At 39.3% G+C, this 16,699-nt stretch overlaps 1 protein-coding gene across 1 annotated transcript in view; it reads right to left on the reverse strand.

The window, feature by feature from the left end:
* snx29 (sorting nexin 29) overlaps positions 1–16,699 on the reverse strand; it is a 111,076-nt gene that overhangs the window by 7,277 nt on the left and 87,100 nt on the right. The window contains exon 20 of the mRNA XM_041229152.1: positions 10,527–10,666. Coding sequence (XP_041085086.1) covers positions 10,527–10,666 — 140 coding nt within the window. The remainder of the gene's footprint in view (positions 1–10,526; positions 10,667–16,699) is intronic.

Consider the following 16,699-nt stretch of genomic DNA (forward strand, 5'->3'; position numbering starts at 1 on the left):
CACTTTGGATCATGGGTGTTAATGCGGTCTTTGTGATTTCATTTTTTTTCCTGTTGTATTATCTTCTTATTAACAGGCACCCCATAGATCCTGGCATTAGTGAACACATAAGGCTGTTTGATATTCAAAACCTGTGAGTCTACTGTACCTAAACATCTCAATACAGCAAGCTATTCTGCTGATGAAGGCAGCAGCCTGATCTTGAAGGACTGTGAAGCTTTTAAACCCCCCCCCTACACCCCTCATCAGTGTCAGCAACCTACTGGCAAAAAACAAATTTAATGAAACATGCGCCTCCGTAACACAGCCTCCCGTCTTCAGCTCTATCTGCTTTACACCTCCCACCCATACGAACGAGAGGGGGCAGCTGTGCTGCCTTGTGACTTCAGAAACTTGAATCACTCTTAATTATTAACAAGTACCTTTCATTTATATCAGGCACAAAAAGAAAAGAAAAAAAACTTTCACATGACAGGATTGACAAACTTTTTACATATATTATTCTTTTCTCCCATGTCAGGTCTCGGAGATCTTGTCCTGTCCCTCTCCGTAAAGTTTCAACCAAAACTTCTATAAAGGTTGTCACTCTGCCTGCATGTAAGCAAATGCAAATGTCTTCATGATAGATAAATAAACTGCACTCATCACGTGTTGGGAAATGTAACTTTTAATGATGGGACTGGCATTTATGTTGATCAGTAGTGTGAACAGGGTATTAGTATGTTTCATTAGGCTATTTAGAGTAACGTCACCCAGTTTGGGGTTAGCAATAAGTGCTAGTCAAGCTGAGGCTCTGTTAGTGAAGGTGGTTTAAGGATTAGAGCAGATTTAAGGGGAAGCAGTTCAATGAGAACAAGTTTTGTATAAAGAAAGGTATTTCTCCACACCGCAGCAATTACCCGAACATTCACGACCAAGCCAGCTTCCTTTTTCACCCAGGAACTCGAGAGCGGATGGAGGACAAAAGGCCAGCCCTGCAGGTGTCAGCTCTCTGCTTACTGGCCGTCTGGCCAGTAGGGTTTGCTGTAGAATGATAAGGAGAAACAGCCCCCGATGGTTTTACCTCCCTAACACACGGGAGTGCCTGAGCCAATGCGACGCTCCCTTCAGAGTCCCCAGCGAAGACCGGCCTACCTCGTGCAGCCAGGACGCAAACCAGCGCTGTGTGACTCACCCTGCGCACCACGCGGCTGCACTTCTACCAGGTCACCCACTCAGACTGAACTTCCTTTTAACAAAAACATTGAGATATACTTCAAGGTCATTGTGCAATTGCAATATTCTGCGTTATAGAGTTAAAGCACACCACACTGATTCTGACATTTTTATAGCTTTCCCTTTTCCCTTATTGCTTTACTATACAGTATGGCTTTCTTTAGCTAAGGCATCTTACTTTTATTTCTTTTGGTGATCAGTATTGGTTTCACAGCCTAAATTATTAATTTCAAACTCAATAAAGACAATCATAAAAAGTTCACACTGCACAGAAAGGGCTGTAGCATGCGTTCTCGTAGTGTACAGCTGGATGTTGTGGATCGCTCACAGCGCAGTGCAATTAAACGCTCTCAACAGGCAGCCAAGGCACTTCTATTACTTTGTATTTTTCTACCATTTTGGGATGGATGCATCTCACCCCTGATGTTTCCACTTCCTTCTTTGATGTGCTTGAAGCTTGAAAGCTCATCCACAACCCAGAAGGCAAAGCTCTGATCCTGCCAGCAGGCTGAACAAATCATCAGGTGCAGTGAACAGGCAGCTCCCACAGGGAGAACTCATCGAGATCTGCATCTCATTTCCAAAGGGTTCCTGGAAGGCAGCAGCAGCACACAATCCCTTTTGGTTTATAGATTGGCAGCTGCATTGCAGAACACTAAAAAATATGATCTCAGCCCAGCACAAATAGTATACACCTGTTTGTACACCAATACAGAGATACACCTTATCTTCAGTATGCAAGCTTCAGGTTGTCCATGTTAATCACCTTTTCTTTCTTAAAGGTTAAGCAACAGTAATCAAACTAAATCGAAAGTGATCGCTGGCTACACCTCAGCTCTGCTCGAGGCCTTAAATAAACAATAACCCATGGGATGCTTCCCATCTAATTGTTTAATATTGCATGGATAAATTATTTAAAAGACTGGACTGCATCCACAGAGTCACATTAGCTTGGCGCTGACCCAACAGTGCATTATCTTTAACCCAGAGGAGAGAAGGAAGCTTCCTGGAAGAACAAGATAGTGAGGGGGCCCATAGCAGAAACAGTCCAGGATATAGGGTGTCCTAAGAGACAAGGCCCGAGAGAGAGAGCGAGAAACAGCGAGAGCGAGAGATTTTTTCTTAATTTTTCAGAAATAAAAGATGAATCATCTCATTTATAAAATGTCTCGAAAGCGAAAGGGCACATTTGTACATTACTAACAGACAAATTATATTTTTATAAGAGATGGACCGTCTATTGAAATACCCGCCAGGGTTTAAAACTGAATGTTTCTTCAGTGCGAGAGGAGGTCATTCCAGGATAAGGCTGCTCTTAAAAGAAAAAAAAAGGACTCAATCTTGTTTTTACTCCAGGACACAGAAATATTCCTTTGATTTGGATACCTAAGTGGACAACTACTTAAGTAGGGCAGCAGCTGTCAGACTAATAGGAGAGGCCATTACAGTTAAAGCAGTTAAAACCCAAGCCATTACTTCTTCACTGCGCAACATGTGCCTATCCAGATTATACTCAATACATTTTACAGGTGACCAGATCTTTCTCTCCTGTGCAATTCATTTGGCTTGGATGCCACTATGGAGGGGTATTTTTCATTAATTTCAGTTAGCCACAGTGTATTAAGGAATCAGTCACTTCAAACGTAATTTTAATTGTTTGTTAAAATGCTAGTTGCAATCCTTCCGAGTGGTTCTGAATCCTGTTGCTTGAGTCACTCAATGTATAATTGTTCTCGAAATGCTTAGCTTTGAGCTTGTCTGAGCAGCTGATCTCATTCTAATCTAATCATGTGACAATATTACCTTTCAACTCAGCCAAGCCTATTCCCCACACTCAAACAAACCAAAAAAACCCAGGGCAGTTCCACCACCATCGAGTGATAACTCTCGTCAGCACAGCATTAGCTTCAGAGCAGCATCTGAATTAATGACCTCAGCTTTTTATATCTGCTAAACTATCACATAGTGAATTATTGGACACAAATTTAAAAAAAATCAGGAAGTCTTAGGATCCAAAATTTAGTTACTGTATGTAATTACCAGTAACAAAGACTTGTGTGAAAAAAAAAGTTAGAAGCATCTCAATTTTAGATCGAGAGAAGGCTTGTGTGACAAATAATACAGTATAATTATAAGCTGCTGAAGCTCATTAAAAAAATGTCCTTTATCTAATATAAGCCCTATTAAAAAGGCACTTATTTTAAATGAGTTTTAGCACTTAAGAAATAAGTTGCTAATTTGTTTTGCAGGAGTGTGGGCATGATCCTCTCTCACACACAATCTGAAGCACCTCCTGTAAGCGATACTCCCGCTTGCCTTTCTGCAGCAGTACACTTTTCTTCACCACTGCTAATATTGGCACACCTTAAAATAGCCACACTGATAGTGAATATGACCCTGATTAGTTTACTAGTGCAACAGTCTGGGAATGTCCAATCTGTCCCAATATGAGTTAGAATTGTATTTAATTTCTCCAATACGTATGTAAGTTGCATGTATTAATTATCTTGTTTAATAATAATGTTTTTTATTTTTAGGAATTAACGTAGTCTTGGATCACCCCTGCTGGCTACTACGCCTAGTCATTTTGCACTGGTAGTAAATAGATAACATTTACACCCCCCCCCCCATTGAATCATGCACTGTTCCACTAGGGATTTAATTTGAATGTGGACTAGATTGCAAATACACAGCCTAAATAATATAAATACTACTCATACCATTGCATGAGGGGGACATAGACGCACCATCAAATTATGTAGCATATAAAAACAGCAAAAGAAAAACAAAGCTTACATTAGGTCATGCACATCACTGTGAAACAGGAACGTTTAAAGGCCATAGGTCTGAAGGTCTATAATCTATAGGTATTATTACGTACCATGGGACTTTGCAGAGTGCAAGGGGTCAAATACTAAAGCAGGGTGATTTAAGTGAAGCGCCAACCTTTATTCTTTCCCTAAATTCCAGGCCAGAGTGCAGGAATCATTATTTAGTTTTGTTATAAGACCCAACTGGGGCAGTTCTAATAGCTAGCAAAGCCTTGCTACAAAGGAAAAAAACAATCCATTATTTAGCAGGCAGGGGAACAGGAGAGGGGAGATGTAAATTAATCGCCAATGTAATTACACTTCAGAGCGTTCAATATTTGTCATAGTTTTATGAAAAAGAGAGAGGCTTTGTTTTTGTTATTATCCCCAGTCCTTAGAGACAGCACTGTTGACTTGGTAGCTAATATTAAAACCAAGGGGCTTGGCGGTATAGTGGCCTAGTGGTTAGAGCTGAGGGACTGGGAAGTAGCGTGTTCTAGTGGTTAGAGCTGAGGGACTGGGAAGTAGCGTGTTCTAGTAGTTAGAGCTCAGGGACAGAGGAAGTGTGGCTTAGTGGTTGGAGTTGGAGGACTGAGAAGTAGCGTGGACTTGTGGTCTGAGCTCGGGGTGCGAGTTAATAAAAGATCCTATATTTTAGCATACCACAAGAGAAAAGACACGGGCACACTGGCAGCAGCGATGATTTAATAATAATAATAATTATAATCTATTTTTTATATAGCTCCTTTCACAGTGGACCACCATCACAAAGCGCTTTACAAGATACAAGACTAGGGTGTGTGAACTATGCAGAGTCACTTAAAACAATGTCACTTGAAAGACGAAGCACAAGGCGATTAAGTGACTTGCTCAGGGTCACACAGTGAGTCAGTAGCAGAGCTGGGATTTGAACCAGGGAACCTCCTGTTTATAAGTCTGTTTCTTTAACCACTGGACCACACAGACTCCTAAAGAAGGAATTAGCAGGATTTGAACACAGTCCTCCAAGGGAGACAGCACACATGCTAGAGAACTAGCCCACTGCACCACCTGGCATAAATGAAGAGCGATCCTCCTGGGCATTGCAGGGCAAGCAGAGTATATGCGGAGCCTGCTGGTGACATATCAAACCCACCTTCTACAAACATCACAGGAGCCATTTTTCAGTTTCATTCAGTCGAACCAGTGCTGATTTTCAATTCAGGCTGAACACAGAGTTATTATGGAAGAGACAGAAAGAGATTGCATTATTTATTTCTCTTTACCCAAGCGTTTCATTTTGATTTGATTCAGGAAACTCTCGATGGGATTGCCTAGGTCGCTGGGAAGCAGATTCATTTATTTATAAATGTATTTCTTTATGTCTTTATTCATATTAAACATGTATTTATCTATCCGGTTTGAAGAGCATAACTTCAAATTAATTATGAGGTGGTTAGGGACACCTCCTCACAGAAGTCCTTTTACATAAGTGTGTGGTAGACACACAGCATTAGAATTGTTTAGTCCAACCCCTATATGAAAGGATCCCAAGAAATAAATGATAAAATGTATTTTGCTCTGTCTATGCACCCTATATAAAAAAACAATGGACCCTTGAGGTCAGTTTTGAAAGCTTGCTCAGTGTTATACTATACTGCTATGATAATTGCATTGAGATGCCCCCCCTGTTACTGACTTCAGGAACTGAAATAGTGCCAATGACAGCCTGTCCATTGCCATGGCAACAGCCCAGTGAGTGCTGTGACCCTGGTTTTTAACAGCTGCCAACAAAACCTTAACTTTAACACACAGTGAGCTTTCATATTGCAGCTATCAGTTTTTAACAAACAAGTTAGGCCTGTCATGTCGTTTAAGGTTTGTAGCTTCAGGACAAAAGTATTCGGTCACCTGATGTGTCCCCAACCTACATCTCAGCTCTCCACTGAACGTCCCCCAAGGCTGGCCAAGTGTGCCCAATTTAAAAACTGAGTCTGTAGAGAAGATGACAGTGTGCTCCTATTAGGGAAACAGAAATATGAAATCCTGGAGAAAGATCACCTTGATAAATCTCACTTAGCAAACTCAGTCTTCCAAATATGTTTAACAGTGAAATAAGGAAGTCAGTGTCGCTCTTGCAACAGAGATCAAATCCTGCTTGGAGAAAACCAGGAGTGGCACTATGGTGTTTAAGTGGGGGGCTTCACTGCTGAAACCTATCGCACAACGACCCTTTCCACATGCATGGTTACACAACTAAAACCATATTTTTTAATGGATATATGATCTCAACAATACCTCTATTGCCCCTTCCTGTACAAGCGCAAAGAATGAAGGACATGGGGGAGCCCTCAAAGGAAATCATTTCAGAACTCTTACACCCCTTTGCCAGGGTCCCGAAGACCTGTAAAACAAGCTGTGAGCGTTCTAACAGAAACCTCTGGAGTACCGAATGGGTACAACTAACCAAATACACTGATGACCTGTACAATAACACTGACCCTTCACACTCATGTTTCATTCTTGGAAGTCATTGATCCCTTAATGCAGAAGCTTCTGTTTTGAATTAGGCCAGCTTTCAAATGCTAAATATTAAACTGAATGTTACTAAGTTCTCTGTATTTACTATACTGGCTCTCGAGGTTCAATTGAATTTAGTTCTGTATTGCTGAACCTAGACCCAATAAAATCTACATTAGATTTGCAAGGCGGTTTTGGAAGGCTGCATCAGCAGAAAAAATCACATTCGGAATTATTGAATTTGCTGTCTGAGATCCCCAGTGATAAATGCTTTTCAATTTCAATCAATTTGCAATAGTTTTTTTTTTTTTTTTCCCCCTAGTACTCTGGGAGTGAAAATGAAAACAAAAGCATGCATACATGAGCCTTTGATTTTCAATTTAGTGGCATCCATCTGTCTCAACATATATTCAAGGGAACACAAGATTCCCTCACTGTGTTTGCTTTTACACAAGTCATTAGTTTGTGTGCAAACATTTGCTTTTTCTTGGAGAGGCTGTCAGTACAGATTACTAGCACAACACCAGAGTAAGTGATTTAAACTATTTTACCACTGCCTTCAGCTGTGATATCTCCAGTCCATGCTCATGCATCTGCTCCTTTGGATACAGCAAAGGTACAGTAATGTGTTTCTCTTAAACACTTATGTAAACCCTACCTAACAAAATCAAATAGAGGGACTAGAAATGATTTTGCACACAATAGCTTTTATTTTACAAAGGAACAGAGCTCGTTCTGTTTACAAATGGTCATTTCCGTGCTTTGTTTGCTGTGTGCCTGATTAGCATAGGGCTGGATATTTTCTTTAAATACTAAATACTGCATTTATACTTCAGTGGAAATATTCCCTGCACTCTGACTTGCTGAGCTAGAAGGAAATAATCCCCAGTATATGCCCTTAATGTTTGCAAACGCATCACAAAAACAAAGCAAACAATATCACTCCGCCTCGACATTGTCTTGGGCCCCATTACCCAAACGGTCCATTCGCCCTAGCAATGCCCTCTGTGTCAGGTCTTATTGCTTCTGTAGAGCACCGAGCAGAATACCAAATTCTTAATGAGCAACCAGTATGCAGAAGATGCATAGCCTCTCACTGATTCAGACATATTCAATCTTTCATTATTTTTCTGCCTGTGTTTCCAGCAGTTATTTGAACTTCACCTTAAAAAAAAAAAAAAAAAAAAACATTCCCCATGAATATTAATACCAGGAGTTTTTAAAAGCTGTATTATTATTATTATTATTATTATTATTATTATTATTAGCATGCACTATGACCACCAGGTGGCACAGTGTGCAGTGCTAGTTGAAAAGCATATTAATTTGATAAAAACGATCCTTCCCTCTCTCACCTCAGCCTGCTCAGTCAGGTGGCTTGCCAGCTCCATAGATTCTACATATTACCAATCTGAATTCCATGCATGGCAGCGAGCTGCGTTCTCACTACCAGATACCATAGGGCCTTGGCGTAGTACCAGAGCCAGACAGGACAGAGGAGCTGCCTGGGGAGGGGGTAGCAGTCCAAGCCAGTCATTGCTAACTAGAGCTGGGGTCACTGAGCAGATGGGGAAAAGGGGAGAGGTGCTGACCTCAAGTCAACAATAAAGACCAGAGGTCCATGTTTTCTTTCCCCTTTACATCTCAATTCAACCTTGTCTCTGAGCCAATGAGTGATATTACATATACCCCCTGTGGCAAGCCTTTAGTCAGCATCATTTAATCCAGTGTTAAACCAACACAAAAACAAACCCCAGTTAACTAATTTCAAGGTCATTTTCTTTCACTATGTGGTAGCTGAAATTATATGTCCAAAAGTTTAGACAATAAATGTGATGTGATATTTAAAAAAAGTATATAATATACTAAAATTTAAAAAAGAATAATGATGATTATATAAAGCCTGTCTAAATACAAAGTGTAGTTTATTGGTTGTCACTGGAATACACAAACCCACAAAAAGAACAAAATGCTGCATTTTTATCATAAACCTGTTGCACTATTTCTATTTCACGTTTGAAGCATCGTCTCGGTCTGAGCTGGGATGCATTGCAGAGTCGCTGTCTTTGATCGGGGTTAACGGGGGCTCAGTGAGGAGACCGATCCCTAAACACCCCCCCCCCCCCCAGGAAAAGGACCTGCACTCTCACAGCCTCACTAGACACAGTCAATATCCTGCCAACACCACTCCTAGATTGAGGAAACAAGCTGCCAGACCCCTGCTGAGCTTTACAGCTATGTTATCAGCATACGAATAACACAGGCCATTTCATATCACCGTTCTCTCTATACAGGGCAATAGCAATAGTGGAATGTCTCAGCTATTTTAGAAGTTGTTTTGTTTTAGGAACTAATACAGACAGTACACCAACACTGCATCTGCAATACAAATATTCAACTCACCTCAATGTCAACAGAGCATATAAAAACAGATATATTCATGACACTAGGGTGCTATACCTTTGTTGTATAGTAATATGTACAGCTATAAAGTAACTCATTCGCTTATGTGTTGTTGTTTGATTGATTGTGTGTATATATAAGAAAGAGTCATTTACTGATAAATAAGGTTTTGGAAGACTGGCATTGGTATATACATCCATTCGCATACAGTACAATGAAAAACAGGTTCAGTCGGTGTATGATTGAATAAAAGAAAATAATACTTTGAGATGAATGTCAGAGTGGATACTGGATTTGCAGTGTCTTCAAGACTGTTAAATGACCCACAGGTTAACCTGACAATACTTAAAGTGATGCTCAATTTAGCAGATTAATCAAAACAGCAGTCCTATACAGCCCAGCCTGTCTCCAGCAATATTCCCGTTCTAACACCGAGAAGCCGAGTCAAGCACAAGACCAGGACTGCTGTTCGTTATTTTGACTTCAGTTAGGACGCTGTGTTTCTAAAGCACTCCTCACACAAACTTACTTATTTTTGCAATGAGGTGCATGAAACAGGCTTTCCAATTTACTGACAGACTGGACCTGGTCATCCGGATTGTCAGTTTTCCTTGTGATACTTGAGTCACTCAAATGCATACTTGCCAACGTTAGGAAACTGTTCAGCGGGACGCTTGTATTCATACGTATGGGAGGAGTCATACGCAAAAAACACCCATCATCATATAATAGACTTATCCCCCCCCCAACTCAACACAACACGACCATCATGACAGTAAAAATAGACATAATGAAGCCTTCTTCCCTTTGTATAAGAACGTGAGCAGCAGATGTGTCAGCCGCATGAAGAGCACAGCGTGGGGTTTTCACTAACTCTACTGTGCAGAATAAATGATTTGTTTTCTATGGTTAAATATTGGGACTTACTTTCTATGCATCGGGATGCGGGACATTTGCTAGGAAATGGGGACTGTCCCAACCATATAGGGAATGCTGGCATGTATGCAAATATATTTTAAGAAGAAACCGTTTGTACAGTGCCTTGTGTACCTTAAGGGGTTAAGTGAGCACTTGCTGAACACAGTCCAATCTTTCATAAACTTCAGCAGCATTTGCGCTCCTTCAGCACAATTACTGTATAAATCACAATACTGTCTGATAACAATCAAACTTGTATGTATTAAATCAGTGCTTTACAAAATAATCCAGCAATAATTAAAAATCAGTCTATTAAGTCAATGTCAGAGTCTTTTGTCTTTTTAGCACTTCAGCATTTTTAAATTATACAGTTTCACAAAGAAACATCACTACATCATCCAATTACAATTTACTGATGTCAACTCAGTTCTCTTTCAACTGTTTTCTAGCACACTGGAAAGACAAGTAAACAAATTATATAATTGAAATGGGGCATATAGAAAAGGATGGTAATTACAACAACTCTTTACAAATTCCCAAAACTGATTTGTAACCTTGACTCAATCACGTAACCCACTGCAGATTGGTCCCCAGTGTTCAGCATCTAGTTGTTATTGTCCTGCATTTGGTATGCTGGAGGATTGTGCGTCAGCGTGATGGAGGTGTTGCACAGAGACTCACATGCAGAAGGGCAGGAGCTGAAGCAGGTTCTCCTTGGTGGGGCTGGCTGTGAACTCGGGCAGGGTCTGGACCACCTTGTTCATCACACTTCGCAGATAGCTCTGCAGCTGCTTCCGCCGACCCTCCACAAACTTTGCATCCTGTGGGACAAAAAAAAAAAATAAATATATTATATATATATATATATATATATATATATATATATATATATATATATATATATATATATATATTTTTTTTTTTTAAAACTCTGAAATGCTACAGTTCAGCTAAGTGAAGCGCTTTTCAGTTTGCAGAAATACACTGTATGCCCAGTTACTTGGTTCAAGTCAAGACAGGTACAGGACATTTTAATATTCCAGGACCAGGTAAAATACACCCATCAGAATATGAGTGAAATGCATGCTAGCAGCAGGATATCTATCAGGGTACTGACTTTGAAATCTCCTTCAGCTAATTTGTTCACAATGTTATTTTTCTCACAGTGCACTGTATTGAGCTATATATCTATCAGGATGTTTGATTTACAATATGTCTTCATAATTGACTATCAGCAGTATTTCAATAACCAACATCAATCTCCCATCATCCTGTTTACGCCACCAGACGTGGTACAGCAAGAATATAACCACAGATTAGAACCACGGGTTTAGAACCTGGCTAATCCACAACAAAACTTCAATTTGGAAGAATTTACAGAGGAAGGCAATTGAAGGAAACGGTATGAATGTTCAAAAGATTAGAGATATCAAACCTACCAGAGAGAGGAAACCATTAGCTGTATCAAAATAGTCAACTATTCCAATTATATTTGTTAAGACTCCTGAAGGCTGGTAGTGGGGAAAGATTTCAGTGTTGCATGGGTTTCACAATGTTTTACTAGGGGTTCTAGTGTAGAGTACAACATTAATATGCTTCCCCAGCTCATTTTCCCCGCAATCAGCCATGATAACTCTTTTTAGAAAGGATTGTTGGATTATTAGTAAGTATGGCAAATCAAGACATAAATAACTAAGGATAATGCAACATTAGGAAAACAGAGACATTATCCCTTTAATATACAAAGACATTTAATGATTTAGTGTTTAAAAGATGGCTTAAAACCATGGTAAAATGTAATGTAGCATGTTCCCACAGTCCTGCATATGGGCATGTGTATGTGTTTGCATGCAGATCAATAAGGATACCCTGGCAGACACCCAGCACCATGCCATGCTCGGACGGGGGTTGGGTTTGCAATATGGCTCTTTTCAAGAGATCTGGGTGCGATCAAACACAGCCCTTTCAAACGAAGGGATGAAACAAGCTGTCAATGATGTACTGTGTCTAAGCTGCCTTGTTTGAAGTGTGATCATTCCAATACCTGACAGAGCTTGAAAGATCACAGGGAAAAGAAGAAAGGTTTGTGAATACAGGGTGCCTGGGTTTGAAACGTTACCGCTTTTATTGCTTTTGTTTTTCAATTTGAATTTTTACTACAGAATCCTGTAAAAAAAAAAAAAAAAAAAGAGAAAATCATACAATCCGGTATTAGGATGCTAGGTTTTATGCTCCAAGTGAGAAAAAAAAACAAAACAAATCAACAACCATCAACAACTTTTTACATGGGGTTTTAAATTTGTATTCATGAACACAAGGCTACTATACAAATATAGAATTAAAGAAAGTTACTGAATGCAAAGCGTGTCAGTCAATAGGGAAAGCAGCTGGTTGGTTAAAGTCGAAGGGGTGGGTATAATTTCACTCTCCAGCAAGTGCAAGACCACCTAAAAGCATGTTTTAAAATTACAACTATTTTGAAGTAGCTTCTGAATGATTGTCATAGCTAGTTTTGGAACAAAGTTTCTTTATTTTGAAAAATACCTTATATACGTTACCCTATTAGTGTGCCAATATCGTCCATATTAGCGCACTGCACTAATTCAGTGTAATACAGTACCAATAAGTAGCTCCTTGACAAGTGCTTCTCAAGAAAGGTATAGCAGAACTCAAAGAACTAACAATTCCTTGCCAGTTCTGAAATACTTGTTAATGTCTCCCGTTGTGTAAATTAATGTAATCCAAAATAGATGTACTTATTTTTTCCATTTCATGTGTAGCTTTTCTTCAATATATCACCTTTAGCCCTTACAATATGGTGATTAATTATCTTGGTGTTTACACTAAATAAAATAAATTACTAACTATACATAACCTGGATTTTTCATTTACAAAATTACACTTAATTTACTTTAAATCATTTAGAAATCGCTTGACTAAATTATGTGTGTTGAAATTACTCAACACAAGTAATTTGATTAGTCATATATACACAGTATCCATTCATTAAATTACTAAGAATATCCCATCAAACAGACATTTGTTTATTGGTTTTTAGGTAATTCCACTTATTCTTTTTATTAGTTTTTTAATCAAGTATACAAAGCAATTTAGAAACAAAAAGTGAAATATTATTTAAATTCATTTCTCAGGCAGAATAAAAAAAAAAACTATTCAAACACCTACAAGGATCTAGAGTTAGACAGTGATCCACGACGCAGCTCACGTATGCCTGTTTGGTTATGAAGTTCTGTTTATGGTTGTTTTCAACTTCACTTCATTTTTTTGATCAACACCTCCACAAGAGAGGCAGTCGGCTAGTTCCCAAGAATAACTTCTCACATCCCTTTGCGCTTTTCTCCTCGTGAGCTTTCTTTCCTTTCTTGAAGCGTTCCTGACAGTCCGCCCGCCCGCCTTCAGCATTGATGAATGATGGGCGATAGTTTGTACAAGGCAGAGCAACTCAAGGGAAGAGGATCAACTGCTGAACTGTCTGACCTTCATTTCTCTCTCATTAAGACATATAGCTCATTGTTTCTAACCCTCCTCCCCAGAACCTAGGTACTGACACAGCCCGCTGACCTGAATTCATCAAGGAAGTAATTCCATTTCATTTCCAAAAGACACAAGGGGGCACTTTGTGGAGTGGCTTCTCAGAATGAAGAAGAGCAGATAATGGTAGGTCTGTGACATTGCCTAAAGTGAGGTTAAAATCCTGCAGCACCATCCTAAAAAAACCATATCTAAATAATGACCATATCTAAATAATGACACTCCAAACTCAACTCTCCAGCATTAGCACCCTGGCCTTCACCTGAACAATGACTACTACTCTACACACACCACTGTCAGATCTCCGGCACTGCCACCCTACACCAAAGGATGGAAATAAGACTCCTACTGCACAGCAGTTTCCCCCTATCCAGGTTTTAATATGGGCTTGATAAACCCCAGTGTATAGGTAACAAGCTCCAGTGTATCTTATTAAACTCAGTTAGACCAGGTATGGACAAAACTGCTATCCAGTCTTATTTCCATCCCTGCACCTGTATAGTGACCATAACCCTATGCATACCATTCTCACATCTCTTGCACTGTCATTGTTACACCTTAAGGAGCAGAGAAAAACAACATTTGCATTAAGAGTTACTGAAGTGTTAGAAATATATTCAGTTCTGATGCAGACCTACCATATCCCTCCTCTAGATGACCTCTCTGAGCACAGTCCCACGGATCAGACCAGCCTTATCTAGTCCCAAGTGAATTAAAAGCTATGAGAACAGCTATTAAGTACAGCTGAGTGCTTGTCTGACAGGACAGGTTGGAATTGCAACAGATAACAGCCTGAAACATCGGCACTGCAGGATTGTTCAATCTACACTCACGATGGCTTATAAGGCTGTGTGACAGAGGAAGCTGGATCAGTGATGAAAACGGGTTGTGGTTAATTAATAAAAGTGGCTATCACGATTTAAGTAAATAAATACTTCCCTTTGTAATCAAACTTAGTCAACCGTTGAACAGAAAATTAATACATAGCTTAATTTGGTGATGTATTTTGATTGAATCCTTCAGTACTAGGCAAATACGTTATTATATATAGGGCTTCTTTTTTTGGTTTTTATTTTCCATCTCTCTCCCTCCTTTTACAACTTAATTAATAGTTGTTAAGCCTTAACTGAATGCCATATTGTTTAAATTAGTGACGCACTACTAGAAACTAATGCAGTGGACATTAATAAGCTGAATTTGGCAATTAGAGCAAGATTGAAATGCAGGTTCAAATAGAATCAGGTGAGATCAATGCACAACGTTTGTGATCTCAATCAAGACATGAGGGTAAAAAGAAACAACTTCCTTTGGTAATTAGTGTTTAATTAAAGCAAATTGGTTCAAAATATGTTTAAAGGGACATCACAAGATAAAAATTAAAACCTGAAAACTAGAAACCCTAATTATATATTATACACTCTGTTTATAAGAATCAGTGTTATAAGAATCAACTGCATATAGGTATGACTTAATAAAAGGACATCTCTTTCTTAATGCAATTCTATCTTGGTTTAAAGTACAGCAGTTAAATCAATTATACCCTATTATTTATCTGAAGAAAAACATAGGCGAGCATTGCTTTACACAGACATAAACAGTAGGACAGCATCTGAACCTGGCAAGAAAAAAAAACATTATTCTGGATGAGAAAAAAAAAAACTCATCTAACTCTTCTAATGAGCCCTGCTTCAATCAATCTTCGGTTGAATGTGGTCTTATTGACCTTCTCTGACCTCTTGTGTGATCTGATCTGCAGGGCGTATGAAGCGTGATGGATTGGTGGTTGCTGCTAGTCGTTTTCCTCCTTGAGATTGCTGGTGTTGATACCTGGAGTTCCACAGCACTCTGTCTTTGTCAGCAGCTGTCTTGGAAATAAAGCCTTTACTGCCAGGTTTTTTGTTGTTTTTTTTTTTTTTTTTTCAGGTATCTATACTAACTTTCTCTCGCCTTGCTTCTATTTCCTTGACTAGGCATATTCGTCAAAATATCAGCTTTTGGTTTTTTTTTCGTTCAGCTGGCATTTCATTATCCTTTAGTTTCTTTAACTGTCTGCTGATGCTCACACAGCATTTTTGTTTCTCTACAGCTAAGTGGAAACCACTGACAAACACAAGAGTCACTCCCAAAGGGATATGTAACATTACTGTCTCAATTAGGAATATAGTTCATGTCAGGTACATGCGGCTGCTTTGAGATCTAATCAGTTTGTTATCACAGTGAAAGCACACTCCATCCTCATCTCACGAGCCCTATCAATCTACTAAACACACCCCATCCCCTGCTCTCCAGCCCTGTCACTTTGTCAGTGAGCCAAGGAGACTTGTTTGAATTGGCCACTGAGATGATGTTATGACAAGGTTACTCACAGAAGACTCTTGCTACCCAGGCACAGTGGTGCACTTGTGTTTCAAATTAAACTCCCTGGCCAAAATGCAGGCAGCCATAATCTGAAAGGAAACTATGTTTAACCTTTGTAAATGTTATTGCTTCTGCTGCAGAGGTCATGTGTTATTCTAATTGCTACAGCTTTGGCGGTAAAACAAACCTTTTAAAAAGGAAATTGTCCAGTACAGCTAGCACAAATGCAAGGGCACATTTTCAGAGAGAAATTAAAGAACTGTTATGGTGTACAACTTGCAAAATAACAACTTCGCTGAAGAAAGAGCAGTTAAAGTAGTTTCAAGCTTTAAATAATTTTCTTCAGAATAGGGCCCAGTGACTGTTACTGGAAATACCTACAGCTCTCGCTCTGTATTCACACTAGCGATCACAAGGTTAAAGTATAGCTTTAACACCAGACATGAACCCATGTTCAAGCTGGTCGGACAGACAGACACAGAGCTGTCGACACCCTGCAAGGGTATATGATGCTTTCTCTCTCTTAGTATACCAGCCTCGGGCTTCCTTTCACACTTAATCTAGCAGAGATTGCTCAGCACTTCTTAATAATGTGAAGAGAACGAATATGTGTCGCCAACAGAGCTGAAAATGACTCTGTGTTAGGAAAACCATATGGAGATGTAAACTTGCACTGACAAACAATTTTTTTTTTCTGTCCTGTAGGCTTTCCTTAAGGAATTCCTGCAGACAATGTGGACACTGACTTAAGACTTAAAAAAAAAAAAAAAAAAACACATTAGCTCATCGCACTTGAAGTAATCATTAATAGCCTTCTACTGCGCAAGTAATACAACAGCACACCTATTTGTAAACTAGATTTCGCGTGGTACTCTATACTGGAGGAGTTGCTAGGATTTTTGCTCTTTACTCTTCCTTATGCTTAATTTCCCCTTTTACGTCAA

This window comes from Polyodon spathula, chromosome 26 (genome assembly GCF_017654505.1).
Source record: "Polyodon spathula isolate WHYD16114869_AA chromosome 26, ASM1765450v1, whole genome shotgun sequence".
NCBI lineage: Eukaryota > Metazoa > Chordata > Actinopteri > Acipenseriformes > Polyodontidae > Polyodon > Polyodon spathula.